This window comes from Labeo rohita, chromosome 1 (genome assembly GCF_022985175.1).
Source record: "Labeo rohita strain BAU-BD-2019 chromosome 1, IGBB_LRoh.1.0, whole genome shotgun sequence".
NCBI lineage: Eukaryota > Metazoa > Chordata > Actinopteri > Cypriniformes > Cyprinidae > Labeo > Labeo rohita.
The window spans coordinates 42,056,728-42,070,183 of record NC_066869.1 but is presented as its reverse complement, the minus strand read 5'-3'; the positions used below and the strand labels follow the sequence as shown (position 1 = coordinate 42,070,183).

General features: G+C 37.9%; 1 protein-coding gene across 2 annotated transcripts; it reads left to right on the top strand.

The window, feature by feature from the left end:
* The first annotated feature begins 691 nt into the window (after window positions 1–691).
* npy2rl (neuropeptide Y receptor Y2, like) lies at window positions 692–6,879 on the top strand. 2 transcript variants are annotated; one of them, XM_051105262.1, is made up of 5 exons: window positions 692–950; window positions 1,773–2,466; window positions 2,879–3,035; window positions 3,940–4,270; window positions 5,311–6,879. In XM_051105262.1, exons 2-4 carry the CDS (start codon window positions 1,832–1,834, stop codon window positions 4,267–4,269), a joined length of 1,122 nt encoding a protein of 373 aa, XP_050961219.1. In that variant the 5' UTR covers window positions 692–950; window positions 1,773–1,831; the 3' UTR covers window position 4,270; window positions 5,311–6,879. The 2 variants fall into 2 exon arrangements, with proteins under 2 accessions (XP_050961219.1, XP_050961456.1); XM_051105499.1 differs by lacking the exon at window positions 692–950 and adding an exon at window positions 1,165–1,460.
* The last annotated feature ends 6,577 nt before the right edge of the window (window positions 6,880–13,456 follow it).

The window sequence follows — 13,456 nt, the reverse complement described above, 5'->3', positions numbered from 1 at the left end:
TGTAAAAATGAGTATATTTCAATATGGAAAAATTATTTATATAAATATGCTGCTGGAACAATGGGAGAGAGTTACAAATGTGTCACACTGACTTAGATAAAGGATTGTTCTAAAAATCTAAAAATTCTAAATCATACAGTATGCTTACCTTTTCCAAACCATGTGATTTTCAAAACAAGAATGTTAATGCTGCATCTTCACCTTATTTTTCAACGCGGAAGAAAAAACGTTTTCTGTGAATGGGCAAGACTTCCGGTTCATTAGCTGCTGTTAGAAACTAACCAGAAAAATAACAAAGCGCAGTAAACGGTAAAACGGTTTGCAACCACTGTGTTCATGATTAAGATAATACATTAAAATAATCTGGTAAGACACACCAGTCTGCAATATTAAGCAGCAAAGGAGGCAGATGAGACCGGAAGCCTCACACATAATAAAATATTAAAGGTAACATACAAAATATCAAACCACTGTTTTGACTAACAGGAAATAAATGCAATGAGTAAATTATTTTCAAATTGCAACATATAGCCTAGAACCATTATGACTGGTGAATGGCTCAATTTAATTAAAAATCATAAAGCATGCATAGCTAAGTTATGCACGCTTTATGATTTTTGTTTATCAGCCATCGTGATTCATCTCTCTCCCTCTCTTCCCTATCGAGAACTCTGAACTTGTGGGATTGGCTTGTGTGGATAGATTGTATTCAGTCGTGAGCGTCAGAGCGACTGAGCTCCACAGCCCACCTCACCTGAACCTCAACCTTTCAGGAAAACAAATTGATTGAAAAAGGAAAACAGAAGAACATGTACTTGTTTATTTTAGCTCAATATATTGATATAGCTACATAACATTTCTAAAGATCTCTGTTTAACTGATGGTGATGTGTCCTGAGGCGCACGACGTATTATTGGAGACGGCGAGGTGAATACGCTGCCTGGGGAACGGTAAGTCATTCTAATATAGTTCATTGAAAGTCCAAACACGCATTTCTGTAATTTCCCTGAAAAGGGGCATTTATAACACAGGCTACAGTCCTCTGTACGCCTCTCAGTTTATTCGTTCATTTGGTGCGCCCCGTGCGCTCCTTCACGGATCATTGCGGGTCGGTGTCCGTGGACTGGGAAGTGTGCCATGAAGTTTCCACGGACTCCAGTGTGTGTTTATGTCTCCTAGTGATAATGTTTTGCAGTGTACATATTCGTCTCTCAGATAAAGACGCTGGAGTGTGCTCGAGTGCAGGCAAGTCGTGCGTAATGAGCTCCTAACGCGCAGGATACATTTTACCTTAATGAAAGTGACCTGACAAGTTGCCCCAGAAGAAGTCGATACGCCTTCTTTCGCGGTGGAAATAAAACAATATGCTCTCGCCAAGATTTCCTCTGACAGACTCTCTCTGAAAGGATATAAAATATTTAGACTCTGGAATGGAGATCGGTACTATCCGGTAGTCTGTTGTAAGTAAAATATGCATGTGAATTTTTTTTAATGTACTTGCATTAATATGTGGTAAGGTTAGATTTGTTTTTTGTTTGTTTATTAGTAAGAATGCTTTACATAGAACTATTTAAGGAAATATTTCAGAGTTCCTCAAATCTAATTCTAAAGAGTGTGACCAGTTTCATGATTCTAAACGGTTTCCTCTGTATGTCCATTTGGTACTTTTAGATTGTTGTATAATGTTTTATCTATCTATCTATCTACCTATCTATCTATCTGTATTTGTATATTGATGAGATTCTTAATGTCAATTCAACCCTGTGTTTCAGGTTGTCAAACCTAAGGGCAGCTTGGTTTTTCTTCAAAATCTGACATGGCCATGTAATTAATGGATTCCCTCAGCTTAATCAATGGCTCCTCTGGGAGCAAGGAGCTGCCCATCGGGGAGGATTCATCTGATGTGACTCTGAATCATCCGCTGCTAGAGCTGGGAGACAGCACCAAGCTTCTTGGGGTCCAGGTGGTTCTGATCTTGGCATACTCCACCATCATCCTTTTGGGCGTTGTGGGGAACTCTCTGGTGATTTATGTGGTTTACAAATTTAAGACACTCCGCACAGTCACCAACTTCTTCATCGCAAACCTAGCCGTGGCCGATCTGCTTGTCAACACGTTGTGTCTCCCTTTCACGCTGGCTTACACTCTCCTGAGGGAGTGGAAATTTGGACAAGTGCTTTGTTTCACTCTGCCATACGCTCAAGGTCTCGCCGTCCACGTCTCTACAATTACATTAAATGTGATTGCGTTGGATCGGCACAGATGCATCGTTTATCACCTAGACACTCGAATGTCAAAGGACACCTGCTTTCTGGTCATTGCCATCACCTGGGTGGTAAGCGCTGTTCTGGCTAGCCCACTGGCCATATTCAGAGAATATGGGATCGTAGATCTTTCTCCAGATAACTCCATTGAGGTTTGTGGAGAGAAGTGGCCTGACAGTAGCACAGACAGCACTCTATACTCGTGAGTACCAGACATGCATATTTTAATGAACACATTATAACAGTTTCCTCAGGCCCCCAGGGAGCCACAAATGTATGCTGTGTTCATTTATCAAATGTCATTGTCTTCCAGTTACACTGAAAGCACAAAGAGACATATTTATGAAGATTAAACAAAGACATCATCTAAACTTTGATCTTAAAACTTCATTGAGGTTGATTATTGTGAAGGATTTAGATTTAGATTCAGTATTATAATCTCTTTTCATCTTTGAAAGCTTGTTTGTTGTGTAACAGATAAATTGCAGCTGAAGTGAGTCATAGCTTGCTTAATTTTGGAGCAAATTGCATGTTTTATGAAACCATCTTCAACAATAACTTAATGACACTCCTCAGCTGCACTTAGACCGATGATGGCTGTTTTCTTTCTTCAGAATCTCCACGCTGCTGCTGCAATATGTGTTGCCTCTGGCAATCATTTCTTTTGCCTACATCCGTATCTGGAGTAAACTCCGCAATCACGTCAGCCCAGTTGGTCGCAACGACAGGCATCAGCGCCGCCGTAAGACCACCAAGATGCTGGTTACCATGGTGTGTACAGTTACCAGTTTTCCTGAGCAAATATTATATCATAGTGTTTCTGCATTTTCATATTACTATAGGCTTTCACATGTAGACAGCAAAAGGCATGATAATGAAAACAATGACTAATATCTAGTAGCTGCCTGAAATGGGTTTTTATAATGGCTCTTAATGCTGTGAAAACAGCAATATTGTGAAATAATATTACATATTATATATTTCTGTATTTTAACATACTTTAAAATAGAATTTATTTATGAGATGCAAAGCTGAATTTTCAGCATCATTACTCCAGTCTTCATGATCCTTGAGAAATCATTCTAATAAGCTGATTTGCTGCTTAAAAAACATTTCTTATTGTTAACAGTAATACAATTTTGCTGCTTAATATTACAGCATAATTTTTAATTTCAGGATTTTTTGATGAATAGAAAATTCAAATAGCAGAATTTAAAAGTCTTTACTGTCAGTTTTTAGCAATTTAATGCATCCTTACTGAATAAAAGTATTAATTATTTATTTCAAGAAAGTATCTTACCTAACTCTGGATAGATAGATAGATAGATAGATAGATAGACAGATAGATAGATTAACACCTGTGCTTCTACAGTAGATATTCTGATGTTCACATCAAGAAATTTGCACATTTTTATTTTGTGTGTACTTTCTCTTTTTTATTGTTTAAAACCAGCACTGCTAGAACAGCATTCCTTTTTCCCATGAGCATTTCTACATAAGAAGCATCCATCTGTAACCCAAATATTTCAGAGCTATTTTCACCACAGTTATTTTGAAAGATGATATAGTTGCCAATAATATAAACAGAGAACTAGACCAGGATGTAGATCAGGCTTTGTATTGCAATTTGACCAGTACTGATGCAGCATGTAACATCTCACCCTGTCTGATGCAGGTCGTGGTGTTTGCGGTCAGCTGGTTGCCATTCCACGCCTTCCAGCTCGCCATTGACATTGACCACAGCGTGTTGGACATGAAGGACTTCAGGCTTCTTTACACTGTTTTTCACATTGTGGCCATGTGCTCGACGTTTGCCAACCCACTGGTGTATGGTTGGATGAACCGGAACTACCGCAGCGCCTTTGTTGCAGTCTTCCGTTGCAAGGAAAGGCTTGATTCGTTGCACGTTGAGGGCCAGGCTGCTACAGCGGTTCGCAGTAAACCCAAAAAGGCTTTAGAAGCACAAGATATAGTGACGACACATCTCAATGCAACAGATGTCTGAGGTGATTATCTATCTGTCTATCTATCTGTCTATCTATCTATCTATCTGTCTGTTTGTCTGTCAAACTCTATCTATCTGAACGTCTGTTTGTCAGTCCGCCTATCTATCTGTCTGTCACACTCTATCTGAACGTCTGTTTGTCAGTCTATCTATCTATCTATCTATCTATCTGTCTTTCTGTCAAACTCTATCTGACCGTCTGTTTGTCAGTCCGTCTATCTGTCTATCTATCTATCTATCTGTCTGTCTGTCTGTCTGTCAAACTCTATCTATCTGAACGTGTTTGTCAGTCTATCTATCTATCTATCTATCTATCTATCTATCTATCTATCTATCTATCTATCTATCTATCTATCTATCTATCTATCTATCTGTCTGTCTGTCTGTCTGTCTGTCTGCCTGCCAGACTCTATCTATCTGACCATCGGTGAGTTTGTCAGTACGTCTATCTATCTATCTGTCTGTCTATCTATCTGTCTGTCTGTCTATCTGTCTATCTGTCTGTCTGTCAAACTCTATCTATCTGAACGTGTTTGTCAGTCTATCTATCTATCTATCTATCTATCTATCTATCTATCTATCTATCTATCTATCTGTCTGTCTGTCTGTCTGTCTGCCTGCCAGACTCTATCTATCTGACCATCGGTGAGTTTGTCAGTACGTCTATCTATCTATCTGTCTGTCTATCTATCTGTCTGTCTGTCTATCTGTCTATCTGTCTGTCTGTCAAACTCTATCTATCTGAACGTGTTTGTCAGTCTATCTATCTATCTATCTATCTGTCTATCTGTCTGTCTGTCTGTCTATCTATCTGTCTGTCAGTCAAATTCTTTCTGACTGTCTGTCAGTCCGTCTATCTATCTATCTATCTATCTATCTATCTATCTATCTATCTGTCTGTCTGTCTGTCTGTCTGTCTGTCTATCTATCTGTCTGTCCGTCAAATTCTTTCTGACCGTCTGTCAGTCCGTCTATCTATCTATCTGTCTATCTGTCTGTCTATCTACCTTAACTGCCCTTCTCTCTGTTTATACATTTAAGGTGAGGATACCAAAAGGATTCCTAATGTCAGTTCGAAACTGTGGAGGATTCATCGTATTAGGGAACTTCCTGGTGATTTATGTGGTTTCCAAATTTAAGACACTTCATACCATCACTGATTTCTTTACGGCAAACCTTGCCATGTCCGATCTGCTTGTAATCACGGCGTGTCTCCCATCTGTCCTGGCTTACGTTTCACTGTGGGAATGGAGTTTGGAAGTGCTTTGTTTCATGCTCAAGGTCTTGCTGTCCATGTCACTGTGTTAAATGAAATTGTGCTGGTGGCAACTTCACAACAGTGTGACCTAGCTTAATTTTATGTTGTGAACTCTGTGCAATATAAGAGCACAGACAAGTGGGCCTCTTCATGTTTGGAAGGATCTTCTCATCATCTTTATCAATGCATCTTCACCAAGATGTATAATGTGGCTGAACAAACTTGAAGCAGGAACATTTTCACCATTTTTTATTTGGATCTTGCTGTGCGGAATGCCTCTCCATTTGTCGGAAAAATGACTATACGCAGTTTCAGATGTTACCATATGACAAATTTGTGCACTCTAATCTTTAAGCAGCCATCATCTCTAGTGGACTTACAGGCAGGTTGTGCACTCAAATGGCTCTGGAAAGTGTTAACAGCAAATTGCTTCTCTTTTCATCTGAAAGTAATTTGCACAGAGGAACAGTGCGGTGGCACTCCTTCAGTCTAACAACGGCACGAAGACAGGGAGGTCTTTCTACCCCTGCGGTATGAATGTTTCAAAACAAAGATCTGTATTATCTTCTCCTTCATTAAACCTTGCGGGATGTTCTGTCACTTCATACTTTCCTTATGAAAATATTATGAATGTGTTTCATCTAAAATACAGCACAAAGAATTATCCTTGACAGTGCTTGATGGATCAAAGTGTTCACTTGCTGGATTGCTTTTTAGAAACGTAACCCTAGTAATGGGTTGGCATGTGCAAATATGACAACACAGATATGTACATGAGAAAAGAAAAAAAAAACAGCACTGAACAGGTAATGGAAATGTGCTTTCTACTGTATATTGTTCTATTCCGTAAAGCTGTCACATTTGTAATCACCATGCCAGATGAATGTAATTTCATGCTAAATCAATATTCTTCTATGTAAGAAAAAAAAACTGACACAAGAGATATATATATATATATATATATATATATATATATATCGCACATAGTAATTCATCTGCCTTTGAAAATGTCACTTATAGAATTACAGCCGACACATTAGAGGTGCATGATGTCATATCAACTTGATAATATTCTCTTATTCCCTCATGTTCTCCAATTTCCTCAATCAAAATCGATCACAAAGCTGCCCTTAAGCAAAAAACTATGACTCATATAAGTTAAGGGTTTGCTGATGTATTTCTATTGACATGGAAGGTAATGCCTGTCCACTGTGGAGCTAAATGACTCCTTTTAACCTAAATTGTCTGCAGGAAATGAGAATGCCACTTTTAATTAGCACTATGGGCTTCTTTGTGGATCCCACTTCAATTCTGGATGAGAATTAAAAATTATTTGGTAAGATTTAACAGCATTAAGCTGGAATAGTGTCATTTTTGTTAAAGGAACATTCTGGATTTAATACTTGTTCTCTCTTGCCATAGAAAATTATTCCAGAAAACCTGTTCTTCAGCATATAAAAACAAACAACAATGCATTTATGATGAAAGACTAAAAGGTAATACATGGCATAAATGTTAAAAAACACTGTGTATATTCTTATGAAAGTCATGTAGAAGCCACTAAACATTCATGATATGTACCACAAAGGCACTGTTTATATAAAGAGTACACTCATAGGTATTACATTTTTAATGCATAACCAGAAATTCATCTGCCGGGAAAAATAGTTCCATCTCTAGTACAATTAACCAACACATGCAATATTAAACTCACATTTCTGTTTTTAAACGCCTTTGAAATGACTCCACAGATTAAATTTGAAAGCACATTTTTTTATTGCAACAAACAATTTTTCCAACACAGAACGCAAAATTCGAACGTATGTAAGCAAGATTTTGGACCAATGAGAGTTCACGGTGGGCTGGGGCTGACACCATGACACCAGCATGACTATATTATTTATTTCTAAATTGTTTGTGGCAACAGCATGCGGATACTGAAACTGATTTTGAACGCAGATTTTCGGATGACTGAGTCAGAATGCCAAATATTCAAATGGTGCCTAATTATTTAGTTTTATTTTCCACATGCAGCACAGTCAACAAAATCAACGGTCCAGTTTTTCTTCAGGGATCTTAGTTCACACATCGAAATCTGTTTGTCTGTAATGTGTAGCAAAAACAGCTGTTAGTGTTGATCGTCCAACCCTATTTAATCATTATATTTACATAAGCATGAACGCTTTTACATGGCAGATTTTGAGAAAACACTAAAAACAGACTTTCACACCGCAAACCATTTACAATGTAACAGTACAGTACTTATGAACATGTATATTTGTGGATCTGTTTTTGTGAAATGTTATACTTGCAAACATAGTGTTTGTATTAACAGATGTGTTTACATTTAAAAACATCATGTACCAAAATTTTGGTTGATCCTGACCAAACTGTGCTGTGATACATTAAAATTATTTTTAATGTTGTGTAATTCACAATTTTTTATTTGCAATTTGTGACATAGCAGAGGAAATATGAAAATAATGGCTCAAAGGTTCTGTAAATTAATTTATTTAAATAGAATCTCACAATAAAATTGAAACCAGCTAGTTGTTTAACTAATGCTTATTGTGCTTATGTGAGGATTATGTTTTCACACAGTGCTTCAGATGACAGTTCATGCAGTTCTAATATACGCAGACATCAAGCAATCCCTCTCTAAGCCCCTCTTACGGCGATTTGCATGAAACAACAGCCTCGCAAAAACAGAATTATTTGATTCAGTGAAACGATAAATCCTAGCTGTCACTTTGAGGCACACAGGTACACTGACGCACTCCTACCCACTTAAACATGCACTTTTTCTTGCTGTCTCTATCCGTATTTGCTTTTGCACTTGTATTTCATCTGGTTATCGTACCTTGACTGATCAAAAAAGCAAAGCAAGAATGTATTTCCAAATATACTATGGCTCATCCATCATATCTCTCTAATGTCACGCACAATATGACAACGACAGGCTTTTTCTTTCACACTCATGGTCTTTCCATCTCTATCTAGGTCTTTTCAGAGACACTGACTGAAGCTGTTTTCTTGATTTCTTGGTCCAAACCTAACCTTCCCTTATGGATCTGGATTCGCTGTATGATTGCATCAACAACATGAGCATCTCAGTGAGTACCAGCTGCGGATGTTTACTACTGTAAATAGACAACGACTGGAGGAGCAGGGGTGTTCTAACTGTTTAAAATTAAGTGATTTGTCACTTGAACTTTATACACACTGAATATTAGTTGCTTCTGTCCACTGTATTTCAATAATGTTTTGCAAGGATAGAAAGAATGTGAGCTGCTCTCTCAGATACAAAAAGCAGCTCTGTCTAGAAATGAATTAAAGAGATAGTTCACCCCAAAATGAGAATTTGCTGTTAATTTACTCACCTTCAGGCCATCCAAGATATAGGTGACTTCTTTCTTCAGTCGAGCAGTAAAGAAGATTTGTAGCTGAAACTGTGCCCCCTTGGTGATTCATGAAATGCAAATAACAATTTTTTATAACTTTATTACCTGTAATGCATAGCCTCAGGGGGCATGGCACTGGGCATGGCACTGGGCATGGCGCTGGGTGTCGCAAATGGACGTGTTTTGCATTATCTGGCAATATCTGGGTCCAGGTAACATAGAGAAAGACTACACCCTGTTGAAAAAAAACAGCATATGCTGGTTAGGTAGATTTTGAAGCATGGATGCTGGTTTTAGCTGGTCCTTAGCTGGTTTAAGCTGGTCCTTAGCTGGTCAAACTAATTGCATGAAAATCAAATATTGTTTTGTTAATCGTATAATTTAGAATGTACGTAAAACTGACATATGAAAGACATCTGTCAGATGTATGTACACATCAGATGTTTTCCAGATCAAGTGATCTTTAACAGACATTTTTAGACATATGTGTGCTATCTGGGTATTCATTCCCCTTTTTACGTTTTGTTATGTTGCAGCCTTATGTTAAGCTGCTTTAAATGCCTTTTTCCCACCTACACTCTATACATCATGATGACAAAGCAAAAAACTGATTTGTGACAACTTTGCAAATTTATTACAAATAAAACACTGAAATAAGTACATTGCATAAGTATTCATACCCTTAACTCAGTACTTAGTTAAAGCACCTTTACAGCCTCAAATCATGATGCGACAAGCTTTGCACATCTTCATTTGGCAATTATCTGCCATTCTTCACCTCACCTCTTAAGCTGTGTCAGCTTGGATGGGAGCTGGCAGACATTTTCAAGTTTCTCCAGAAATATCTGATTGCGTTCTAGCCGAGGCTCTGGCTGGGCTACTCAAAGACATTCACTTGTCTATAAGCCACTCTTGTTGTGTGCTTAGGGTCATTGTCCTGTTGGAAGGAGAACCTTCAGCCCAGTCTGAGGTTCTGAACGCTGGGTTTTCATTAAGGATATCTCAATATTTGGTGCATTGAGCTTTCCTTCTACTCTAACAAGTTCCTCAGTCCCTGCCGCTGAAAAACAGCTCCACAGCATGAGGCTGCTACCAGCACACTTTACTTTTTGGATGGTACTCTACAGGTGATAAGCAGTGCTTGTTTTCCATCAAACATGATGCTTGGAATAGAGGTTCATCAGACCAGAGAATGATGTTTCTCACAGTCTGAGGGTCATTTAGATGCTTTTTTGCAAATTCGAAGTGCCTTCACTGAGGAGAGGATCGAGTTTGGCCACACTGCCATAAAGACCAGATTGGTGGTGCGTTGCAGTGATGTTTGTCCTTCTGTAAGTTTCTCCCATCTGCATATATAATCATGGAGCTCAACTAGAGTGACCATCAGTTTCTTGGTCAACACTCTAACCAACGTCCTTCTCCATCAATTGCTCAGTTTGGCCAGGAGGCCACTCTAGAAAGAGTCCTAGTTGTTTCAAGCGTTTTCCATTATGGATAATGGAGTCTACATGCTTCTGTGAACCTTCAGTGCAGCAGAATTTTTTTCTGAACTCTTCCCCAGATCTGTGCCTTGATGCAAGCCTGTTTCTGAGCTCTACAGGCAGTTATTTCGACCTCAGGGTTTGGTTTTTGCTCATTTTTTTGCTCATACTCATTCAAATGAATTTGCCACAGTTTAACTCCACTCGAAGTGTAGTAACATCTACAAGCAATTTTTCTCCTGCGCTAAATTTTAAGTGTTCTAGAAAAGGATATGAATACTTATGCAACAGAATCATTTCAGTTTTTTATTTCTAATAAATTTGCAAAGTTGTTACAAACCTGTTTTGTGCTTTGTCATTATGGTGTTTGGAGTGTAGATTGATGTGGAAAAAATAATAATTTAAGCAGTTTAACATAAGGCTGCAACATAAAATGTGAAAAAATTAAGTACCCTTAATTCTACCTTGTCAAAATGAGCTCTGCAATCATCCCATTCTGATGGATTGTTCCTTTAAATGCAAATAAGCTCTGCTCGCCCCGCCCCTCTCTTGGAGCTGTGCTCTGAGAGATTGTTTACTTTAGCTGCATATAGTTTACATGTTTACAACGTTTAGCCGCTAAACTTGCTAACTAGCATGTTATTAGGAAAGGTGATTGCAGAGATTCATAAAAAACCCTTTTACTCACTTCTGCTGTAGGTGAAGCTGGATCACGAATTATTTGCGCGAACATAGACGCATTTATGTAGATCGGGATGCATATTCCCTTCACAAACAAATGTAATCTACTGCATCTTCAGTGGGTCAGATGTTGGGAGTAAATGACGACCACTATGTTCATTATTACATCCAGCAACACAACACCTCAATCGCTCAATACAAGATATTCTTGTCTAACTTACATCTCTGCTCCGGCATCGAAACAATGGAGGTCGGACTGTTACAGCTGATTTAGGGCAGGTCTGGGGTAAGAAGCTCATGTCAATCAACTATCGTGGGAGCGGCCTCTGTCTGTGTGACGCCACACCAACAGGCATCTGAGAATGGCTCGATTTGATAAAGGGGATATTATTTTTACAGATTAATTAAAAAACCACTGCATGGATTTTTATCATTAATGTTCAAACAACAAGTGAACTCTGCATCCCATGACCCCTTTAAGTTTCAGGTTCATATCTACCTCGGAACTGCAAATGATGACAAAAGTCTTGTTTTTGAATTAACTGTTCTATTATTGATTTACCTGTTGAAAAAAACAGCATATGCTGTTAGGTAGGTTCTGAAGCATGAATGCTGGTTTGAGATGGTCCTTAGCTGGTTTATGCTGGTTCTTTTCTGGTTTAAGCTGGTCCCTCCTGCTCAGGACTAGCTTAGGACCAACACATGAACAGCTAAAGACCAGCTTAAGCCAGCAAAGAACCAGCTGAAACCTACCTAACCAGCATATGCTGTTTTTTTCAACAGGGTTGGAACTCTAAAATAGTACCTGAATGCTGAAGGATTTATTTCTGTCATTTTTTGCTGTTGTATGGGAGAGAGTAGTGTGAACTTTCTTTAGACTTTCTAATTCTGTCTTTCACAGTAGGAAGGTAGAGCGTGGAATGAAAAATCACAGTAGCAGATGCTTTACGAGTACCCAATTTTGAAGACCTTGTAACAGAGAGAAACAGTTTTGTTCCCTTCTCTGCTACAAGGAGTTTTAATATAGAGTGATCAGTCTCGCAGCATTTGCGACTCACTTAATTGGATCAAAAAACTGTCCCCGGAACGGACAATGACTATAAGAGGCAATGAATCAAAGAGGACAGCGTTCAAGTCGTGACCTCCTTGAACCAAGCTTCCTCTCTCTCTTTATCTCTGTCATGTCATACACAGAAGCACTTGTCAAGCTCTCCAAAATTCAAATTTCATTAAATCAGTTCCTAATATTGCTAAACAATAGCCATTATGACATAGCTTGAATTTGATGTGCAAGATAACACTCTAGTTGAACCAGAATTTGCTATGAATATTCAACTTGCTTGTACCCACATTTACATTTTCACTTGCCTAAAATAAAAAATCAATGCAGATGAAAACAACTTAGAAAGCAATAAATTAAAACTGGGCTTGCCCTCAGTTGATAAACACAGACTGAGGTGACCAACCATGTATGTACGCAAGTACTGAAAATAGTCTAGTAGAATTTAATCAGACATAACAGCTAACCTTTGAGTTGGAATTAATTAGTTATTGATTGTCAGTGGAATGATAAAAGACTCTGCTGTTTGATTTTTGTTCATGTTAATGAATGTTTTCAGCATCTGTGTTGTTCTCTTATAATTGCTATTACATTGTGGGGCTTGACTTATTATGACTTCTACGGGCAATTTATCAGTTTAATTTGTTAATTCTTCCAGTTTAAATACACGAGAATTAGACATAATCAAATTAACTTGGCTATGCCTTTGGTGATTTAACAGAATTTCACTGCCGCCTCTCTGAAAGCTGGGAAGTGAATGTTTTTAATGAACAGATGGATTTAATAAAAATTGATTGATGTGTTTAATCATGACTAAAGAATGATGAAATCAACAATGACTGATGAATGAATTTAATTACTAAAGATTCATTTTAAATCTCTCCTCAATTAATATCTAACAATAGAGGTAATATAAGCTTAGTTCAACATCAAGATGTTTAAGAACCACAAGCGAACTAGAATTAGCATTAACTATCTCATATGAACTGCATTTGAAAGTTTAAATTGTAATTGTTTATAACATTTGTAAAAAATATGTAACAATGATCATATCATTTCCTTCTGATTTATACGATTGAAGATTAAGAATTGGTTTTGGATTTGTTTAACTGACCAATAGCAGATGGTAGAACATCCCGACTCATCCTACATTTGTTTCTGCCCAGTAAGATGCCTTTTAAGGAAGAACGCACTCTTTCATCTCTAAACAGCTAAATCACAAACTTAAAATGATTGTACAGTGGACACATGGTTTCCTTCATCATGAAGTATGACGATTTCCCTCACTTCTGAACAAGAATCTTCC